At 27.9% G+C, this 22026-nt stretch overlaps 3 protein-coding genes across 3 annotated transcripts; all 3 read left to right on the top strand.

Moving 5' to 3' along the window:
- Window positions 1-1614: 1614 nt before the first annotated feature.
- LOC130828095 (S-adenosyl-L-methionine:benzoic acid/salicylic acid carboxyl methyltransferase 1-like) lies at window positions 1615-4909 on the top strand. Its single transcript, XM_057693897.1, has 4 exons — window positions 1615-1849; window positions 3051-3461; window positions 3883-4143; window positions 4355-4909. The coding sequence occupies exons 1-4, from the start codon at window positions 1730-1732 to the stop codon at window positions 4721-4723; spliced, it is 1161 nt and encodes a 386-aa protein (XP_057549880.1). The 5' UTR covers window positions 1615-1729; the 3' UTR covers window positions 4724-4909.
- A 7110-nt stretch (window positions 4910-12019) lies between these two features.
- Window positions 12020-15162, top strand: LOC130828087 (S-adenosyl-L-methionine:benzoic acid/salicylic acid carboxyl methyltransferase 1-like). The gene is made up of 4 exons (XM_057693885.1): window positions 12020-12112; window positions 12904-13314; window positions 13736-13996; window positions 14700-15162. The coding sequence occupies exons 1-4, from the start codon at window positions 12032-12034 to the stop codon at window positions 15069-15071; spliced, it is 1125 nt and encodes a 374-aa protein (XP_057549868.1). The 5' UTR covers window positions 12020-12031; the 3' UTR covers window positions 15072-15162.
- Window positions 15163-16662: 1500 nt separating this feature from the next.
- Window positions 16663-20292, top strand: LOC130811221 (S-adenosyl-L-methionine:benzoic acid/salicylic acid carboxyl methyltransferase 1-like). The gene is made up of 4 exons (XM_057677430.1): window positions 16663-16747; window positions 17097-17104; window positions 18866-19126; window positions 19830-20292. Exons 1-4 carry the CDS (start codon window positions 16663-16665, stop codon window positions 20199-20201), a joined length of 726 nt encoding a protein of 241 aa, XP_057533413.1. The 3' UTR covers window positions 20202-20292.
- The last annotated feature ends 1734 nt before the right edge of the window (window positions 20293-22026 follow it).

Below are 22026 nucleotides of genomic sequence, written 5' to 3'. Positions count from 1 at the left end.
AAACATAATTCTTATTTTCTCTTACTATATTGGCTACTTCATACCCTGAGCTTCATCGTACACAATCATTCTCTGGCCAGATGTCATTTGATGAGAAATTTTATTTTGATTTTATTATCCTTAGCTTCGTCGTACACAATCATTGTCTGGCCAGATTGTCATTTGATGAGAAATTTTATGGGTATTGTTATAGTTCGCCATTCTTTTTATTTTATCGTCACCATCATTATAATGAAATTAAAAATTTATCCCTGAATTTTAAATAATTACGAATTTGTCATTGGACTTAATAACACTATTATCAACTAAATTAGTAAAAAAATTATTAATAAAAAAATTAAAAATCAATTAACAACTAAATTTCAATTAATATATTATTATTATATTAAAAAATAATTAAACATTAAATAAATTATTTAAATTCAAAACCAATTATTATAATAACATTATCATAATATAATAATATATTAAAATAAAATAATTTATTACAACATTTATTTAAATAAAAATTACTTAAAAAATAAATTAATTAAACAAAAAAATTGCACAATTTGAAATTCATAAAAAAAAAAATACCAATCGCACAAAAAGTGCGACTGTACCTAGGTCGAGTCGCAGTTTTTTAGCGACTCGACCTAGGTACAGTCGCACTTTTTATGTGACTGGTATTATATTTTTTTTAATTTTTTTTTAAATTTTTATTATTTTTATTTTTATTATTATTGCTATTATTATTATTATTGTTGTTGTTGTTGTTGTTGTTGTTGTTCTTGTTGTTGTTCCCGTTCTCGTTCTCGTTCTAGTTCTCGTTCTCGTTCTCGTTCTCGTTCTCGTTCTCGTTCTCGTTCTTATTATTATTATTATTATTATTATTATTATTATTATTATTATTATTATTGTGATTGTTATTATTATTATTATTATTAAATTTTTATTTTTGTTTTAATTATTATATTTAATTTATTTTTTAATTATTATTATTATTATTATTATTATTATTATTATAAATAAGAAATTTTAAGTCCAGTGGCAAAGTTGTAATTTTTTTAAGTCTATGGGCAAATTCGTAACTTCATTTGGAGGGGTGGCGATAAAATGAAAAAGGTGGCGAAGAATAAGAATCGTGAAATTTTATTTGGATGTTATCATTTAGAGTTGTTATTATGATCTATTAAAGATAATATTTGAAGTTGGTGTTATAACCCATTAAAGTTGAAATTTGAAATTAGTTTTACAACCTATTGAAGTTTATGGTATTATAACCTATTAAGAATGATTATAATATCAACTCTATAGGTTATAGTAGGTTATAATATGTTAAAATGTCAATTTCAAAAACCAATTTTAATAGGCTATAATACCAACTCTAATAGGTTATAACACCAACTCCAAATACCAACTTTAATAGATTATAACACTAACTCCAAATACTAACTTTAATAGATTATAAAACCCATTTTAATAGGTTTTAGTACCAATTTCAATAAGTTATAACACCAATTCTAAATAGGATGCGCGCGTCAATTTTTAGATTTTTCTTTTTTTAATTGTTGGACCTGAGCATGGACAACCATCTCTTATAAAAACAATGTCTCACAGTAGGAGCTGATTTTCATTATAGATATATCTCAAGTCTTTTCCATGATTTTTAAGATTTTTTTTATCGCTTTAGAGTCAAAAATAAACAAGATGGTCATAATGATTATTACCTCAGACGAGTATTTATAGAATGAAAAAGAACACTTTGCGAGATGAGAAAAGAGTAGTGATGGCAAAACAATTAAGGCAAGTATTTCGGATGAAGGGAGGCAACGACGAAACCAGTTTTGCCAAAGCGTCCTACGTGCCGGTATTTCTTTTATATACTGATTCTGTTTTCATATGTTCTTTTCAAATATAATTTACGAATTTTATTATTAAGTTTTGACTATAATTTTTCATCGATCTATATGAAAAACATATTCAAGTGGAATGTTGATAGATTTGTGTGTGTGTATATATATATATATATTCTAGATATCAATTAATTTTATTTTGTAAAAACTCACATTTAAAATTATTTGACATTTAAAATTATTTGACTTTTAAAATTGTATTAGTATTAGTGCAAAAACTAAATAGGAAAAACAAATGAAAACTGTTAAATTAGGCTGGACTTATTGTGAATGCCAGCATATTAACGGGGAACACGAGGTGCACACACTTCATAAGCCAAGGAGATATATACCATCCCAAAACCATATGGCAATGGGAAGAAGGTCTCTAATAGCTTATAAAGCGTGCACACCATTTTTAATTTATCGATGTGGGATAACTCATCCCAACACCCCCCTCACATGCGAACCCCCGTCAAGTTCGCATGTGGGAGTAGTCAATTAAGGTAGGAACGCCATTCTTTTCGAACCTACCATTTATTTTAAATTATTGATCGAACCATCGGCTATGATACCATGTTAAATTAGGCTGGACTTATTGTGAATGCCAGCATATTAACGGGGAACACGAGGTGCACACACTTCATAAGCCAAAGAGATATATACCATCCTAAAGCCACAAACCAGTTGCTACTTCCTAGTCTATCTTTTTCTATTTTATTTTAGGATCATTTTATAAATAAAAAATATTATTTAAATATTTCAATTAAAAGGTAGTTCAACTTTGTCCCCTTAATTAAATTTGCGATTTGGGATCCCTTTTCTCTACTTCGCCCTTTGTTCTGCCTATCCCTCAAAATCAGCTTTACCTCAATATATCGTTATGCTATGTTTGGATTTAGAAATCTAAAATTGACTAAATTTGATATTTGACAAATTAATAAAAATTTAATTTTAAATTTTAATTTGAATAAATTTCATCATGTTAAAAATTTGAAAATAACTTACTAAACTTTTCTGATTCTTAAATTTTTCTTTATAATTTAATAAATAAAATTTAAAATATAATATAAATTACTTGTTCTAATCATATATATAGATTTGGCTTTCACTATTAATAAAAATATGCGTAAATAAAAAATCGAACTCACTACTAATGTTTCGTGTAACGTGCAGAAGCAGATATTATCACTGACAAAACCCATAAAAGACAAAGCAATCACAGAAATGTACAGCAAACAACCACCAACAAAAGCCATTCGCATAGCAGACTTAGGATGTTCTTCGTCCGAGAAAAACAGCTTAATTGTCATCTTTGATCTCATTCAGACCATCGATAATATTCGTAGACGATTCAAACAAGATCCAAAAGAATATCAAATTTACTTGAATGATCTTCCAGGAAATGATTTTAACACTCTTTTTGGGTCAATCACAAATTTTGAAGATAGACTTTTAGAGCAAATTGGAGATGATTTTGGGCATTGCTTTGTGAATGGTGTTCCTGGCTCTTTCTATGGCCGAATTTTTCCTACCAATACCATGAATTTTGTCCACTCCTCCAGTAGCCTTCACTGGCTATCTCAGGTGATGATCAACTAGTTTGAATTTCGTGTCAATTATTAGCGACAACTAATTCTTAATAAATTATTCCTTAAAGTTGTTTTTATAAGAATTATTCATGAAAATTAACAAAAATAGAACCTTTTAGATGGTAATATATTGTTTTATTGAACAATAAAATTTAAATGAGAAAAGGTAGAGATCATAAGCATTAAAAAAATATTAATAACAGACTATCATTGGGGCATACATGAAAGGGCTAGCTTGGAAGTGTCATTTCCACTATAAAATATAAATTGTGATTTTCTTAATAAAATCCTAAAAAAATCATGTTGGATATCCTATCTAAAAAATAGCATTGCCCCTCCATTTTATGTTTATTTATAATCAATTTTGATAATCTCTTTAGTTAAAATTCTCGATCTGTCATGGTTATAAACGTCAGGTACCCGAAAACATAATAGAAAACCAGAAGAGAAACATTTACATGTCAAGAGCAAGTCCTCCAAGTGTCCTCAAAGCGTATTATGAGCAATTTGAAAAAGACTTCTTGAAGTTTCTACATTGTCGAGCCATGGAAATGGTAGATGGTGGGAAAATGGTTTTAACTTTACTAGGAAGACACAACAATCAATATTGTTATGCCAAGGAATCGAGTTACTTGTTTGAGCTCCTCTCGAATGTTCTCAATGATATGGTTTCTGAGGTACGTACAAGCCTGTCATACCTAACTTGTTCTAACATATAAATTCCAAAGCATGTACGATATTTCGTATTACTTGCAAGAATAATAATTTGATTTACTAATCGAAAACAATTCATTTCCACCCTTGTGATAACAATTCAATTCTCGCTAAAATTAATTCTCCTCCGTCTCTTGGCGGTAGGGTCCTTATCTCATGTATAATAATGTGCAGGGTAACATAGATGAAGCAAAGCTAAACGCATTCAATATCGCGGTATACACACCATCACCATTAGAACTAGAGTTTCTAGTGAAAAAAGAAGGGTCTTTTAATGTGAATCTAGTTCATGTTTTTCAAGTCAGCTGGGATTGGAATGATTACAAGTTTGACAGCACTTTAGACGACACTTCTGATCAATATGACTTTACAACATGTATGAGATCTGTGCTTGAGCCTTTGATTATTGCTCATTTTGGCCAAGAAATCGTAGACGAGGTGTTCGAACGATACAGGGAAAAAGCTCGAGTTTCGATGGCTGAAGAGAACAATGTCCTCACCAATGTTGCCATTTCCCTGACCAGAATCCCTAGGGGCCGGTAGGGGCTGATAAACATTGTTCTGGTTCTGGTCTGGTGTAATTTTATTTTGCTTAATATTTGAGTTGTATGTTTAAACAATAAACATTATTTGCGCTGTCACTTTCAAGTATTTGCAAATAAGTTTTTTTGGCTGTTTGACTGACTATAAAGCTAAGAAACAATGAAAAGATCGATGTATGAAAAAAAACATTTGACCGAAACACAAAATTTGCCTTGACTCAAAAAAAATCTTGAGAAGACACCTTTAAAAAAGTGAACCACTGTCGAAACTAACCAGACAACAAGAAAGAATTATAAAAAGGCTCGCGCAAGAGTAAGAAGTTCGTAAAATTATACTACTTCCTTTATTCAAGTCGAAACACGCATGCTAATGTACTATTTAAATTGTTAATATCTTTAAATATAGGTAAGTTAAAATATAGAAGTAAAAAATTAACTTATTAGACTATATCAGTACAAATACTTTGTAGCTTGTATCCAATCCCAAAAATGACCAAAATAAAAGAATCTAGAGTTCTACAAACATTGCTTCCATATTTAGTTTTCATCAACTCCTGTGAGGCTACTTCATTCACAATAGCACAAATATCGTCGTAACACTTCTCAATGAGACGATAAGTTGTCTTTAGGTTTGTAAGTCAACCAATAATAGACATCTTGGTGTGATTTTTACAACCTTGAAATAAAGGACTATTTACAAGATTTAACATTTCAAAGAACTGTCGACATAAGGGTTTGAATATTCGTCAACATCTACCGGTGGTTCATTATCTACTGATACTACATCATAGCGGGAGGGAAGAAACTGATGGTAAGTGTCTGGAAATACACTAGCTACTGCATCATGCACCATCTCTGAGTATGGATTTTGATTGTTTAACGATTGCTCTCCCACTATCGCGACAACATTAGATGTTGTTCCTACCTCTGTGTTATGATGATATTCCCACTCGTAGTAATTATCAACAAACCCCCTTCTCATTAGATGTTCTCTTATTTCATCTGGTTCCTTATAACAACAATTTTTACACTTTTTACAAGGACATCTAATCTCAGAACTCATGCTATTTGTACGAGCAAAATCTAAAAACTTTTCCAACCCTTTCATAAATCTTAAACTAAACTTTTCATTTTTCGTCGGTTGTACATCCAACTTCTTTCTTGCCTAAAATTCATTTTTAACACCTATATATAATATAATAATATAATTATTCAATTGATTAGTAAAATAAGTTAATGACAATAAAAATATATAAAACAATTCATGAAAATAACAACATATGACGATAATATAATTATTCTAATATGAATTATTAACGCAATTTAATGACAACAAAAATAAAATATAAAATAATAAAAAATATAAAAAAACTCATGTAAATAACAAAGGAAATAAAATATGTAATAATTAAATAATAAAATTAAATCAAATTAATGACAATAGAAATTAAATATAAATAATAAAAATAAATAAAACAACTCATGTAAAGACAAAAAACAAGCTACAAAATAGAATAATAAAATCACTAACCTCTCCTAATTCTTTAGTTTCCGAAATATACAATGCACAACAATTATGCGTCTTATTTATACAAAATATGGCGACAACACGACGATTACAAACCCATCGCCATTTTTCAAATTCAAATTCAAAAAATACGGAAAAACAATGGCGACGAGACGGTGATTGCTAGATAACCCGTCGCCACAGATTAAAATAAAAAACAAAAAACAGTACTAGCATTGGCGACCAAAGAGCTTCCAACCTATCCATCGCCTACTTTTAAAACACATTGAAATTAAAAACAAAAAACATTAGCGACGAAATGGCGACCGCTCTTCCCCTTGCCACAGATTAAAATAAAAAACAAAAAAAGAATACCGTCTCTGGTGCCTAATGGCGACCAACGTGCCCGTCGCCACAAGAGCTTTTTCCAACTCGCGACTAACTGCCCCTCGCCTTACCGTCGCCACTGGCGACCAACCCTTCCCCTCGCTTTTTTCCCATCGCTATTTCAATACTTATTTGTAGTGAAGCCTGTTAGTGTTCCGACCCGTTAATAACTCGTTAAAATGTAACCTAACCCTTGAGTTGTTGATCGATCACCCCATTAGGTGTTAAACACCTCTACCCATAGCCATTCGTCCCCCCACCCCATTATGCTCTGTTACCAAGTGTAACGGACAGTCCTTTTTCTAAATATAGGTTTATTATAATATAATAGTAAGTAATGCTAAGCGGATGTCTATCGAACCGTGATTATTGCGAAAAAGAAAAAAAACTAAAACGAATTTTCAAAATAAATAAAGAAAACTTAAATCATTAAAATATAATATTAAATATTACATCTTTCTTTAATACATAATTATCGTCCATAATATAAACTACATACATATTATATCTTAATCTCACATAAACAATACAATAGCTTCTTAATAACTTCATGTAAAGTTACCTGCAGCATCTGCTCCCGAAATATGGGAACAGCCGATGGAAATCGGTCAGCTTTAAAAAAAACCGAGTATAAAAACTTACCACAATTATACAAGTATAGAAAGTATATGCATTGCAATAAGTAATATGCAAAGATAAGTGCATCACAACAAATAATATGCAAGGTATCTTATGTATTATAGGGAATTCATTTTAAGATTAGATTTATTTAAATATATTAAACTTCTGGTCCTTCTGCTTGAGTACCAGGGTGTGATTTACTAACACTTCTGCTTGAGTGTTAGGGCGTGGAATCCGATTACTTATTTAATAAATGCAACACATATGATCTTTGTTTGATATATGTAAGGGCCTGTTAGGGTGAGGTAAACCAAAACCCCTAACTTAGTGGGAGTCGGCACTCCTCCAGTACAATGTTGCTCGAGCCACAGATCAGGTTAAACAACCTTACTGTGCTCGCCGTATTTTACGTGTCGGAAAACACGTCCCACGTTTTTTACATGCCGGAAGCATGGTTTGGCATTTCCTTAATGCAACATTACAATAACATATAATAGAAATAAATTTATAACATCTTACATATGAATAATCATTTATTTTTAAACTAAATAAAACTAAAATGGGTCTTTAGTATTTATTTATAGATAAATTTTCAATTAAGCTTTATTAATTTCTTAATAATCAATTTCTTAAATATCTATTTATTTTAAATGATAAAATAAATAGTTCCATCATAAATAAACGCTAAAAATGTCTTTAAAAGGACATATTGGGTTTATTATAGATCCTAGCTTATTTATCCAAATTTTTAGAAAATAAAATTTTATTTCATTTAATTAATTTCTTAATAGCTTATTTTTAGATTTAGTACATGAATTATTAATTCCCTTAAGATCAAAAACGACATGAAATATTTTAAATTAAATAATTTATTAAATGAGTTGGCGTATATTCTTATTCACCAAAATAAATTAATTTTAATTATTATTTTTATTTTTCTTTCTTTTTGCCTATTATAAAAATTTAGATTATTAATTTATTTCTTTAAAATTTAAATATCACAAAATTTCAAAAAAATAATTTAAATGAAAAGAAAATACAGTAACACTAAAATAATTTTTTTTTTCCATAATTAATTATTTTTAACCCAATTTATGAATTTTCTTATTTTATGCGCTTTTTAGCAAAAATTAAGAATAATATTTATACTCGACTATAATTCACGAAATTAATACACAATTTATATTTCATATATATATATATATATATATATATATATATATATATATATATATATATATATATATATATATATATATATATATATATATATATATATATATATATATATTATAAATATATATATATATATATATACATATATATATATATATACATATATATATATATACATATATATATATATATACATATATATATATATATACATATATATATATATATATATATATACATATATATATATATATATACATATATATATATATATACATATATATATATATATACATATATATATATATATGTATACATATATACATATATATATATATATATATACATATATATATATATATATATATATATATATATATATATATATATATATATACATATATATATATATATATATATATATATATATATATATATACATACATATATATATATATATACATACATATATATATACATATATATATATATATATATATATATATATATATATATATATATATATATGTATGTATATATATATATGTATATATATATATATATATATATATATATATATATATATATATATGTATACATATATATATATATATATACATATATATATATATATACATATATATATATATATATATATATATATATATATATATATATATATATATATATATATATATATACATATATATATATATATACATATATATATATATATATATATATATATATATATATATATATACATATATATATATATATATATATATATATATATATATATATATATATATGTATAGAAAAATGTTTGTTTAAAAATATTAATATTTACTATTTTAGTTAAAATTATTTCGGTTTATGCGGTTTTGGGCAATTTCAATGAATAAATCATTCTCCCTCCGTTCTTTTTTGATCTTCCACATTACTATAACGGGTAGTTTCAAAAGTTCTTCTACTTTAGAATACTTTCTATTTTTAGAAAGTTTTTATCTCACTTTTACCCCTTAAAACCTCCCATTTTCTTTTAATGTAACCCTTTTCTTTTATTTATAATTATTTTTTCTCTCATATTTTCAATACAATCATTACTTCACACTACTATTTAATTAAAATAATACCCACTACAACCTCATACTTCCAATACAATCATTACTTCACACTACTATTTAATTAAAATAACACTCACTACAAGTCTACAACCCAAAGATTCTATCTTCCTTAATATGTGTGAAAAACACAAAGTGGAAGATCAAAAAAGAACGGAGGGGTATAAAATAAATTATAATGAAATTGGTTCACACGGTTCTCATATAAGCTTGGTTCTCACTGGAATTGGTGCAATCACCTTTTTTTTATACGGGTCTTGTTGTGTACAGGTCTAATAACAAATTTATCAACTCACAAATATTGAAATATATATAGTTTTTTGTCATTATCGATAACATAATTATGAGGATAAATATATACAGTGAAGTTGAATGATATCCACCATTGAAATGTTTTTGTGTCCATCACAAGTTAGGAAGATAAGCTTAAGCAGCAAGAGGCAATTGGCAAGTGGGACATAAGTTTGGGCAATGGTTTCCTGTTCTAAGGCACGCTTACCGTACGTTCTGCTCACAAATTATGGATTTCACGTAGTAGCCACGTTAACTATAGTTTTCCTCTATGTACTTTCGCCTCTTTGAAGACTGGATAAGTCTAGTTATGAATTTATACATGTAATAAATTAATAAAAGTAAAATTAAGAAAACAATGTCATTAAAAGATGAGATTTAACAATCTAACAATTGGGTAAATGTTAAGAATATATTTATATATATTTTGCAATTTTTTTTATATAGAAAGTTATCAGTATAATTATTATGTCCTATATATTTCGATATTGTTTTCATTATATTAGGTGTAATATTGTTAATTTAAAAAGAGATTATTTTATTTATACTTTAACTTGTACTATAAATATAAAATTGTACATTTAATTTATTTGAATTTTATTTTATTTTTTTTGCAACTCCAATTATCTAATATTTATTCTCAACAATATAAACTAGCTTATGCAAGTATATCCTTAGTGAAATGGAAGAGAAATATTTCCCAGCTTCTTATTTCACTACAAAATAAAATGATAATTATCTCAAAATTTCTTCATCCTCTACCATTAATTTAAAACATAATTCTTATTTTCTCTTACTATATTGGCTACTTCATACCCTGAGCTTCATCGTACACAATCATTGTCTGGCCAGATGTCATTTGATGAGAAATTTTATTTGGATTTTATTATCCTTAGCTTCGTCGTACACAACCATTGTCTGGCCAGATTGTCATTTGATGAGAAATTTTATGGGTATTGTTATAGTTCACCACTGTTTTCATTTTATCGTCAGCCTCTTTTTAATGAAATTACGAATTTGTCCCTGAAATTTAAAAAATTACAAATTTTCCATTGGACTTAATAACACTATTTCAACTGAATTAGTAAAAAAATTATTAATAAAAAATTAAAAATCAATTAACAACTAAATTTTATTTAATATATTATTATTATTTAAAAAATAATTAAACATTAAATAAATTATTTAAATTCAAAACCAATTATTATAATAACATTATCATAATATAATAATATATTAAAATAAAATAATTTATTACAACATTTATTTAAATAACAGTAACTTAAAAAATAAATTAATTAAACAAAAAAATTTCACAATTCGAAATTCATAAAAAAAAAAATACCAATCGCACAAAAAGTGCGACTGTACCTAGGTCAAGTCGCAGTTTTTTTGCGAATCGACCTAGGTACAGTCGCACATTTTGTGCGACGGGTATTATATTTTTTTATTTTTATTTTTTTTTAAATTTTTATTAATTTTATTTTTACTATTATTGTTATTATTATTATTATTATTATTATTACTATTATTGTTGTTGTTGTTGTTGTCGTTGTTCTTGTTCTTGTTCTTGTTCTTGTTCTTATTATTATTATTATTATTATTATTATTATTATTATTATTATTATTATTATTATTATTATTGTGATTGTGATTGTGATTGTTATTATTATTATTAAATTTTTATTTCTGTTTTAATTATTATATTTAATTTATTTTTTTAAATATTATTATTATTATTATTATTATTATTATTATTATAAATAAGAAATTTTAAGTCCAGTGGCAAAGTTGTAATTTGTCTAAGTCTAGGGGCAAATTCGTAATTTCATTTGGAGGGGTGACGATAAAATGAAAAAGGTGGTGAAGAATCAGAGTTTTAGGGTCAATTCACTGAAAATGTCCAATTTTTATTTTTTTCATTAATTTTTACTCTTTTACCCTTACTACAACAACACAATAACATATAAATATCAATATTCTTTATGGAAAAAGAAAGTTTTTCATCCACTTTTAAATAGTTCCCCACCACTTTTTGATTTAAGTGCAAAATCCAAATATCTAATTCTCTACGAATAGGACGAATTATTATCTTAATTATTATGCCTTATGATTTTAAAGTTTTTTTTTCACTTTAGAGTAAAAATAAACAAGTATTTATAGAATGAAAAAGAACACTTGGCGAGATGAGAAAAGAGTAGTGATGGCAAAACAATTATGGCAAGTATTTCGGATGAACGGAGGCAACGACGAAACCAGTTTTGCGAAAACGTCCTACGTGCAGGTATTTTTTTTATATACTGACTATGTTTTCATACGTTCTTTTCAAATATAATTTATGAATTTTATTTTTAAATTTTGACTATAATTTTTCATCGATCTATATAAAAAACATATTCAAGTGGAATGTAAATAGATTCGCATATATATATATATATATATATATATATATATATATATATATATATATATATATATATATATATATATATATATATATATATATATATGATCAAATTAATAAGAAAGATTTTAAAATGAGAAGGATGAGAAGAGTTTTTGTTTGATTTTATTTTGTTACTATATATACAAAAAAGAATACTATGTTATATAAATTAAAAACATTTTAAAAATTATTTTATAGTTACCTTTCTGTGTAACATAGTTACTTTTACAATTATATGTTTTTGGCTCAATTGTGACCATATATTTTTTATTTTAGTGAAATTAAGAGTGTAAAATCCTTCTTACCCTTCTCATTAGATCCCTCATATATATATCGTTATGCTATGTTTCGATTTAGAAATCTAAAATTGACTAAATTTAATATTTGACAAATTAATAAAATTTAATTTTAAATTTTAATTTGAATAAATTTCACCATGTTGAAAATTTGAAAATGACTTTCTAAACTTTCTGATTCTTAAATTTTTCTTTACGATTTAATAAATAAAATTTAAAATATAAAATAAATTACTTGTTCTAATCATATATATAGATTTGGCTTTCACTACTAATAAAAATATGCGTAAATAAAAAATCGAACTCACTACTAATGTTTGGTGCAACGTGCAGAAGCAGATATTATCACTGACAAAACCCATAAAAGACGAAGCAATCACAGAAATGTACAGCAAACAACCACCAACAAAAGCCATTCGCATAGCAGACTTAGGATGTTCTTCGTCCGAGAAAAACAGCTTAATTGTCATCTTTGATCTCATTCAGACCATCGATAATATTCGTAGACGATTCAAACAAGATCCAAAAGAATATCAAATTTACTTGAATGATCTTCCAGGAAATGATTTTAACACTCTTTTTGGGTCAATCACAAATTTTGAAGATAGACTTTTAGAGCAAATTGGAGATGATTTTGGGCATTGCTTTGTGAATGGTGTTCCTGGCTCTTTCTATGGCCGAATTTTTCCTACCAATACCATGAATTTTGTCCACTCCTCCAGTAGCCTTCACTGGCTATCTCAGGTGATGATCAACTAGTTTGAATTTCGTGTCAATTATTAGCGACAACTAATTCTTAATAAATTATTCCTTAAAGTTGTTTTTATAAGAATTATTCATGAAAATTAACAAAAATAGAACCTTTTAGATGGTAATATATTATTTTATTGAACAATAAAATTTAAATGAGAAAAGGTAGAGATCATAAGCATTAAAAAAATATTAATAACAGACTATCATTGGCGCATACATGAAAGGGCTAGCTTGGAAGTGTCATTTCCACTATAAAATATAAATTGTGATTTTCTTAATAAAATCGTAAAAAAATCATGTTGGATATCCTATCTAAAAAATAGCATTGCCCCTTCATTTTATGTTTATTTATAATCAATTTTGATAATCTCTTTAGTTAAAATTCTCGATCTGTCATGGTTATAAATGTCATGTACCCGAAAACATAATAGAAAACCAGAAGAGAAACATTTACATGTCAAGAGCAAGTCCTCCGAGTGTCCTCAAAGCGTATTATGAGCAATTTGAAAAAGACTTCTTGAAGTTTCTACATTGTCGAGCCATGGAAATGGTAGATGGTGGTAAAATGGTTTTAACTTTACTAGGAAGACAAAACAATCAATATTGTTATGCCAAGGAATCGAGTTACTCGTTAGAGCTCCTCTCGAATGTTCTCAATGATATGGTTTCTGAGGTACGTACAAGCCTGTCATACCTAACTTGTTCTAATATATAAATTTCAAAGCATGTACGATATTTCAATTACAAGAACATGCAAGTATTACTTGCATATATGAACAATCTTTTTAATAAAAAAAAATTTCCTCACATAGACCCTTTTTATGAGAATGGAATCTTCTCTCGATTTGTGCAAGTATCGTCTTTTTTAAATGAGGTACAGAGATCGAATCTCACCTAACTTTTTCTTTATAAGGCCTACCCTATAATCACAAAATAGACCCTACTTATGTTGGAAAAGTCAAGTGGTAAAGGAAACTTGAGAGAGAAGCACTTATTAATTATATCCGTATTGTAATATTATATATTTACCTAAATCTTATAAATTAATGGATATATTAACTATATTAATACACTAAAAACTTAATTAACACCAAAAATTGATTAAATATTATGAATTCTAAAATTCTAAAAAATATTATATCATTTTTAGTTCTACATTAGTCAAAATTTCAGATCCGGTTAAAAATCGACAAGTGTAATTTTAACATATATAAATCCTTATAAATATAGTTAATTACCGTATAAGAATAATAAATTGATTTAATAACCGAAAACAATTCATTTCACCCTTGTGATAAGAATTCAATTCTCGCTAAAATTAATTCTCCTTCGTCTCTTGGCGGTAGGGTCCTTATCTCATGTATAATAATGTGCAGGGTAACATAGATGAAGCAAAGCTAAACACATTCAATATCGCGGCATACACACCATCACCATTAGAACTAGAGTTTCTAGTGAAAAAAGAAGGCTCTTTTAACGTGAATCTAGTTCATGTTTTTCAAGTCAGCTGGGATTGGAATGATTACAAGTTTGACAGCACTTTAGACGACACTTCTGATCAATATGACTTTACAACATGTATGAGATCTGTGCTTGAGCCTTTGATTATTGCTCATTTTGGCCAAGAAATCGTAGACGAGGTGTTCGAACGATACAGGGAAAAAGCTCGAGTTTCGATGGCTGAAGAGAACAATGTCCTCACCAATGTTTCCATTTCCCTGACCAGAATCCCTAGGGTTAGGGGCTGATAAACATTGTTCTGGTCCTGGTCTGGTGTGATTTTATTTTGCTTAATATTTGTTGTATGTTTAAACAATAAACATTATTTGCATTGTCATTTTCAAGTATTTGCAAATAATTTTTTTGGTTGTTTGACCGACTATAATGCTAAAAAACAATGAAAAGATCGATGTATGAAAAAAAAATATTTGAGCAAAACACAAAATTTGCCTTGACTCAAAAAAAGATCTTGAGAAGACACCTTTTAAAACGTGAACCACTGTCGAAACTAACCAGACAACAAGAAAGAATTATAAAAAGGCTCGCGCAAGAGTAAGAAGTTCGTAAAATTATACTACTTCCTTTATTCAAGTCGAAACACGCATGCTAATGTACTATTTAAATTGTTAATATCTCTAAATATAGGTAAGTTAAAATATAGAAGTAAAAAATTAATTTATTAGACTATATCAGTACAAATACTTTGTAGCTTGTATCCAATCCCAAAAATGACCAAAATAAAAGAATCTAGAGTTTTACAAACATTGCTTCCATATTTAGTTTTCATCAACTCCTGTGAGGCTACTTCATTCACAATAGCACAAATATCGTCGTAACACTTCTCAGTGAGACGATAAGTTGTCTTTAGGTTTGTAAGTCAACCAATAATAAACATCTTGGTGTGATTTTTACAACCTTGAAATAAAGGACTATTTACAAGATTTAACATTTCAAAGAACTGTCGACATAAGGGTTTGAATATTCATCAACATCTACCGGTGGTTCATTATCTACTGATACTACATCATAGCGGGAGGGAAGAAACTGATGGTAAGTGTCTGGAAATACACTAGCTACTGCATCATGCACCATCTCTGAGTATGGATTTTGATTGTTTAACGATTGCTCTCCCACTACCGCGACAACATCAGATGTTGTTCCTACCTCTGTGTTATGATGATATTCCCACTCGTAGTAATTATCAACAAACCCCCTTCTCATTAGATGTTCTCTTATTTCATCTGGTTCCTTATAACAACAATTTTTACACTTTTTACATGGACATCTAATCTCAGAACTCATGCTATTTGTACGAGCAAAATCTAAAAACTTTTCCAACCCTTTCATAAATCTTAAACTAAACTTTTCATTTTTTCGTCGGTTGTACATCCAACTTCTTTCTTGCCTAAAATTCATTTTTAACACCTATATATAATATAATAATATAATTATTCAATTGATTAGTAAAGTAAGTTAATGACAATAAAAATATATAAAACAATTCATGAAAATAACAACATATGACGATAATATAATTATTCTAATATGAATTATTAACGCAATTTAATGACAACAAAAATAAAATATAAAATAATAAAAAATATAAAAAAAACTCATGTAAATAACAAAGGAAATAAAATATGTAATAATTAAATAATAAAATTAAATCAAATTAATGACAATAGAAATTAAATATAAATAATAAAAATAAATAAAACAACTCATGTAAAGACAAAAAACAAGCTACAAAATAGAATAATAAAATCACTAACCTCTCCTAATTCTTTAGTTTCCGAAATATACAACGCACAACAATTATGCGTCTTCTTTATACAAAATATGGCGATAACACGACGATTAGAAACCCATCCCCATTTTTCAAATTCAAATTCAAAAAATAAGGAAAAACAATGGCGACGAGACAGTGATTACTAGATAACCCGTCGCCACAGATTAAAATAAAAAACAAAAAACAGTACTAGCATTGGCGACCAAAGAGCTTCCAACCTATCCATCGCCTACTTTTAAAACACATTGAAATTAAAAACAAAAAACATTAGCGACGAAATGGCGACCGCTCTTCCCCTCGCCACAGATTAAAATAAAAAACAAAAAAAGAATACCGTCTCTGGTGCCTAATGGCGACCAACGTGCCCGTCGCCACAAGAGCTTTTTCCAACTGGCGACTAACTGCCCCTCACCTTACCGTCGCCACTGGCGACCAACCCTTCCCCTCGCTTTTTTCCCATCGCTATTTCAATACTTATTTGTAGTGAAGCCTGTTAGTGTTCCGACCCGTTAATAACTCGTTAAAATGTAACCTAACCCTTGAGTTGTTGATCGATCACCCCATTAGGTGTTAAACACCTCTACCCATAGCCATTCGTCCCCCCACCCCATTATGCTCTGATACCAAGTGTAACGGACAGTCTTTTTTCTAAATATAGGTTTATTATAATATAATAGTAAGTAATGCTAAGCGGATGTCTATCGAACCGTGATTATTGCGAAAAAGAAAAAAAACTAAAACGAATTTTCAAAATAAATAAAGAAAACTTAAATCATTAAAATATAATATTAAATATTACATCTTTCTTTAATACATAATTATCGTCCATAATATAAACTACATACATATTATATCTTAATCTCACATAAACAATACAATAGCTTCTTAATAACTTCATGTAAAGTTACCTGCAGCATCTGCTCCCGAAATATGGGAACAGCCGATGGAAATCGGTCAGCTTTAAAAAAAACCGAGTATAAAAACTTACCACAATTATACAAGTATAGAAAGTATATGCATTGCAATAAGTAATATGCAAAGATAAGTGCATCACAACAAATAATATGCAAGGTATCTTATGTATTATAGGGAATTCATTTTAAGATTAGATTTATTTAAATATATTAAACTTCTGGTCCTTCTGCTTGAGTACCAGGGTGTGATTTACTAACACTTCTGCTTGAGTGTTAGGGCGTGGAATCCGATTACTTATTTAATAAATGCAACACATATGATCTTTGTTTGATATATGTAAGGGCCTGTTAGGGTGAGGTAAACAAAAACCCCTAACTTAGTGGGAGTCGTCACTCCTCCAGTACAATGTTGCTCGAGCCACAGATCAGGTTAAACAACCTTACTGTGCTCGCCGTATTTTACGTGTCGGAAAACACGTCCCACGTTTTTTACATGCCGGAAGCATGGTTTGGCATTTCCTTAATGCAACATTACAATAACATATAATAGAAATAAATTTATAACATCTTACATATGAATAATCATTTATTTTTAAACTAAATAAAACTAAAATGGGTCTTTAATATTTATTTATAGATAAATTTTCAATTAAGCTTTATTAATTTCTTAATAATCAATTTCTTAAATATCTATTTATTTTAAATGATAAAATAAATAGTTCCATCATAAATAAACGCTAAAAATGTCTTTAAAAGGACATATTGGGTTTATTATAGATCCTAGCTCATTTATCCAAATTTTTAGAAAATAAAATTTTATTTCATTTAATTAATTTCTTAATAGCTTATTTTTAGATTTAGTACATGAATTATTAATTCCCTTAAGATCAAAAACGACACGAAATATGTTAAATTAAATAATTTATTAAATGAGTTGGCGTATATTCTTATTCACCAAAATAAATTAATTTTAATTATTATTTTTATTTTTCTTTCTTTTTGCCTATTATAAAAATTTAGATTATTAATTTATTTCTTTAAAATTTAAATATCACAAAATTTCAAAAAAATAATTTAAATGAAAAGAAAATACAGTAACACTAAAATAATTTTTTTTTTCCATAATTAATTATTTTTAACCCAATTTTTAACACTAGCTTGGAAGTGTCATTTCCACTATAAAATATAAATTGTGATTTTCTTAATAAAATCGTAAAAAAATCATGTTGGATTTCCTATCTAAAAAATAGCATTGCCCCTTCATTTTATGTTTATTTATAATCAATTTTGATAATCTCTTTAGTTAAAATTCTCGATCTGTCATGGTTATAAATGTCAGGTACCCGAAAACATAATAGAAAACCAGAAGAGAAACATTTACATGTCAAGAGCAAGTCCTCCGAGTGTCCTCAAAGCGTATTATGAGCAATTTGAAAAAGACTTCTTGAAGTTTCTACATTGTCGAGCCATGGAAATGATAGATGGTGGTAAAATGGTTTTAACTTTACTAGGAAGACAAAACAATCAATATTGTTATGCCAAGGAATCGAGTTACTCGTTAGAGCTCCTCTCGAATGTTCTCAATGATATGGTTTCTGAGGTACGTACAAGCCTGTCATACCTAACTTGTTCTAATATATAAATTTCAAAGCATGTACGATATTTCAATTACAAGAACATGCAAGTATTACTTGCATATATGAACAATCTTTTTAATAAAAAAAAATTTCCTCACATAGACCCTTTTTATGAGAATGGAATCTTCTCTCGATTTGTGCAAGTATCGTCTTTTTTAAATGAGGTACAGAGATCGAATCTCACCTAACTTTTTCTTTATAAGGCCTACCCTATAATCACAAAATAGACCCTACTTATGTTGGAAAAGTCAAGTGGTAAAGGAAACTTGAGAGAGAAGCACTTATTAATTATATCCGTATTGTAATATTATATATTTACCTAAATCTTATAAATTAATGGATATATTAACTATATTAATACACTAAAAACTTAATTAACACCAAAAATTGATTAAATATTATGAATTCTAAAATTCTAAAAAATATTATATCATTTTTAGTTCTACATTAGTCAAAATTTCAGATCCGGTTAAAAATCGACAAGTGTAATTTTAACATATATAAATCCTTATAAATATAGTTAATTACCGTATAAGAATAATAAATTGATTTAATAATCGAAAACAATTCATTTCACCCTTGTGATAAGAATTCAATTCTCGCTAAAATTAATTCTCCTTCGTCTCTTGGCGGTAGGGTCCTTATCTCATGTATAATAATGTGCAGGGTAACATAGATGAAGCAAAGCTAAACACATTCAATATCGCGGCATACACACCATCACCATTAGAACTAGAGTTTCTAGTGAAAAAAGAAGGCTCTTTTAACGTGAATCTAGTTCATGTTTTTCAAGTCAGCTGGGATTGGAATGATTACAAGTTTGACAGCACTTTAGACGACACTTCTGATCAATATGACTTTACAACATGTATGAGATCTGTGCTTGAGCCTTTGATTATTGCTCATTTTGGCCAAGAAATCGTAGACGAGGTGTTCGAACGATACAGGGAAAAAGCTCGAGTTTCGATGGCTGAAGAGAACAATGTCCTCACCAATGTTTCCATTTCCCTGACCAGAATCCCTAGGGTTAGGGGCTGATAAACATTGTTCTGGTCCTGGTCTGGTGTGATTTTATTTTGCTTAATATTTGTTGTATGTTTAAACAATAAACATTATTTGCATTGTCATTTTCAAGTATTTGCAAATAATTTTTTTGGTTGTTTGACCGACTATAATGCTAAAAAACAATGAAAAGATCGATGTATGAAAAAAAAATATTTGAGCAAAACACAAAATTTGCCTTGACTCAAAAAAAGATCTTGAGAAGACACCTTTTAAAACGTGAACCACTGTCGAAACTAACCAGACAACAAGAAAGAATTATAAAAAGGCTCGCGCAAGAGTAAGAAGTTCGTAAAATTATACTACTTCCTTTATTCAAGTCGAAACACGCATGCTAATGTACTATTTAAATTGTTAATATCTCTAAATATAGGTAAGTTAAAATATAGAAGTAAAAAATTAATTTATTACACTATATCAGTACAAATACTTTGTAGCTTGTATCCAATCCCAAAAATGACCAAAATAAAAGAATCTAGAGTTTTACAAACATTGCTTCCATATTTAGTTTTCATCAACTCCTGTGAGGCTACTTCATTCACAATAGCACAAATATCGTCGTAACACTTCTCAGTGAGACGATAAGTTGTCTTTAGGTTTGTAAGTCAACCAATAATAAACATCTTGGTGTGATTTTTACAACCTTGAAATAAAGGACTATTTACAAGATTTAACATTTCAAAGAACTGTCGACATAAGGGTTTGAATATTCATCAACATCTACCGGTGGTTCATTATCTACTGATACTACATCATAGCGGGAGGGAAGAAACTGATGGTAAGTGTCTGGAAATACACTAGCTACTGCATCATGCACCATCTCTGAGTATGGATTTTGATTGTTTAACGATTGCTCTCCCACTACCGCGACAACATCAGATGTTGTTCCTACCTCTGTGTTATGATGATATTCCCACTCGTAGTAATTATCAACAAACCCCCTTCTCATTAGATGTTCTCTTATTTCATCTGGTTCCTTATAACAACAATTTTTACACTTTTTACATGGACATCTAATCTCAGAACTCATGCTATTTGTACGAGCAAAATCTAAAAACTTTTCCAACCCTTTCATAAATCTTAAACTAAACTTTTCATTTTTTCGTCGGTTGTACATCCAACTTCTTTCTTGCCTAAAATTCATTTTTAACACCTATATATAATATAATAATATAATTATTCAATTGATTAGTAAAGTAAGTTAATGACAATAAAAATATATAAAACAATTCATGAAAATAACAACATATGACGATAATATAATTATTCTAATATGAATTATTAACGCAATTTAATGACAACAAAAATAAAATATAAAATAATAAAAAATATAAAAAAAACTCATGTAAATAACAAAGGAAATAAAATATGTAATAATTAAATAATAAAATTAAATCAAATTAATGACAATAGAAATTAAATATAAATAATAAAAATAAATAAAACAACTCATGTAAAGACAAAAAACAAGCTACAAAATAGAATAATAAAATCACTAACCTCTCCTAATTCTTTAGTTTCCGAAATATACAACGCACAACAATTATGCGTCTTCTTTATACAAAATATGGCGATAACACGACGATTAGAAACCCATCCCCATTTTTCAAATTCAAATTCAAAAAATAAGGAAAAACAATGGCGACGAGACAGTGATTACTAGATAACCCGTCGCCACAGATTAAAATAAAAAACAAAAAACAGTACTAGCATTGGCGACCAAAGAGCTTCCAACCTATCCATCGCCTACTTTTAAAACACATTGAAATTAAAAACAAAAAACATTAGCGACGAAATGGCG

Source organism: Amaranthus tricolor, chromosome 1 (assembly GCF_026212465.1).
Source record: "Amaranthus tricolor cultivar Red isolate AtriRed21 chromosome 1, ASM2621246v1, whole genome shotgun sequence".
NCBI classification, from domain to species: domain Eukaryota; kingdom Viridiplantae; phylum Streptophyta; class Magnoliopsida; order Caryophyllales; family Amaranthaceae; genus Amaranthus; species Amaranthus tricolor.
The sequence above is the reverse complement of the archived record's forward strand: the minus strand, read 5'-3'. Positions and strand labels throughout refer to the sequence as shown.

Coding starts and splice junctions, on each gene's coding strand:
- LOC130828095 (XM_057693897.1), top strand. CDS start 1,730: ATGAAAAAGAACACTTTGCGAGATGAGAAAAGAGTAGTGATGGCAAAA. Junction 3,462..3,882: donor GCCTTCACTGGCTATCTCAG/GTGATGATCAAC, acceptor TATAAACGTCAG/GTACCCGAAAACATAATAGA. Junction 4,144..4,354: donor TCAATGATATGGTTTCTGAG/GTACGTACAAGC, acceptor AATAATGTGCAG/GGTAACATAGATGAAGCAAA.
- LOC130811221 (XM_057677430.1), top strand. CDS start 16,663: ATGGCGATAACACGACGATTAGAAACCCATCCCCATTTTTCAAATTCA. Junction 19,127..19,829: donor TCAATGATATGGTTTCTGAG/GTACGTACAAGC, acceptor AATAATGTGCAG/GGTAACATAGATGAAGCAAA.
- LOC130828087 (XM_057693885.1), top strand. CDS start 12,032: ATGGCAAAACAATTATGGCAAGTATTTCGGATGAACGGAGGCAACGAC. Junction 12,113..12,903: donor CGAAAACGTCCTACGTGCAG/GTATTTTTTTTA, acceptor TGCAACGTGCAG/AAGCAGATATTATCACTGAC. Junction 13,315..13,735: donor GCCTTCACTGGCTATCTCAG/GTGATGATCAAC, acceptor TATAAATGTCAT/GTACCCGAAAACATAATAGA.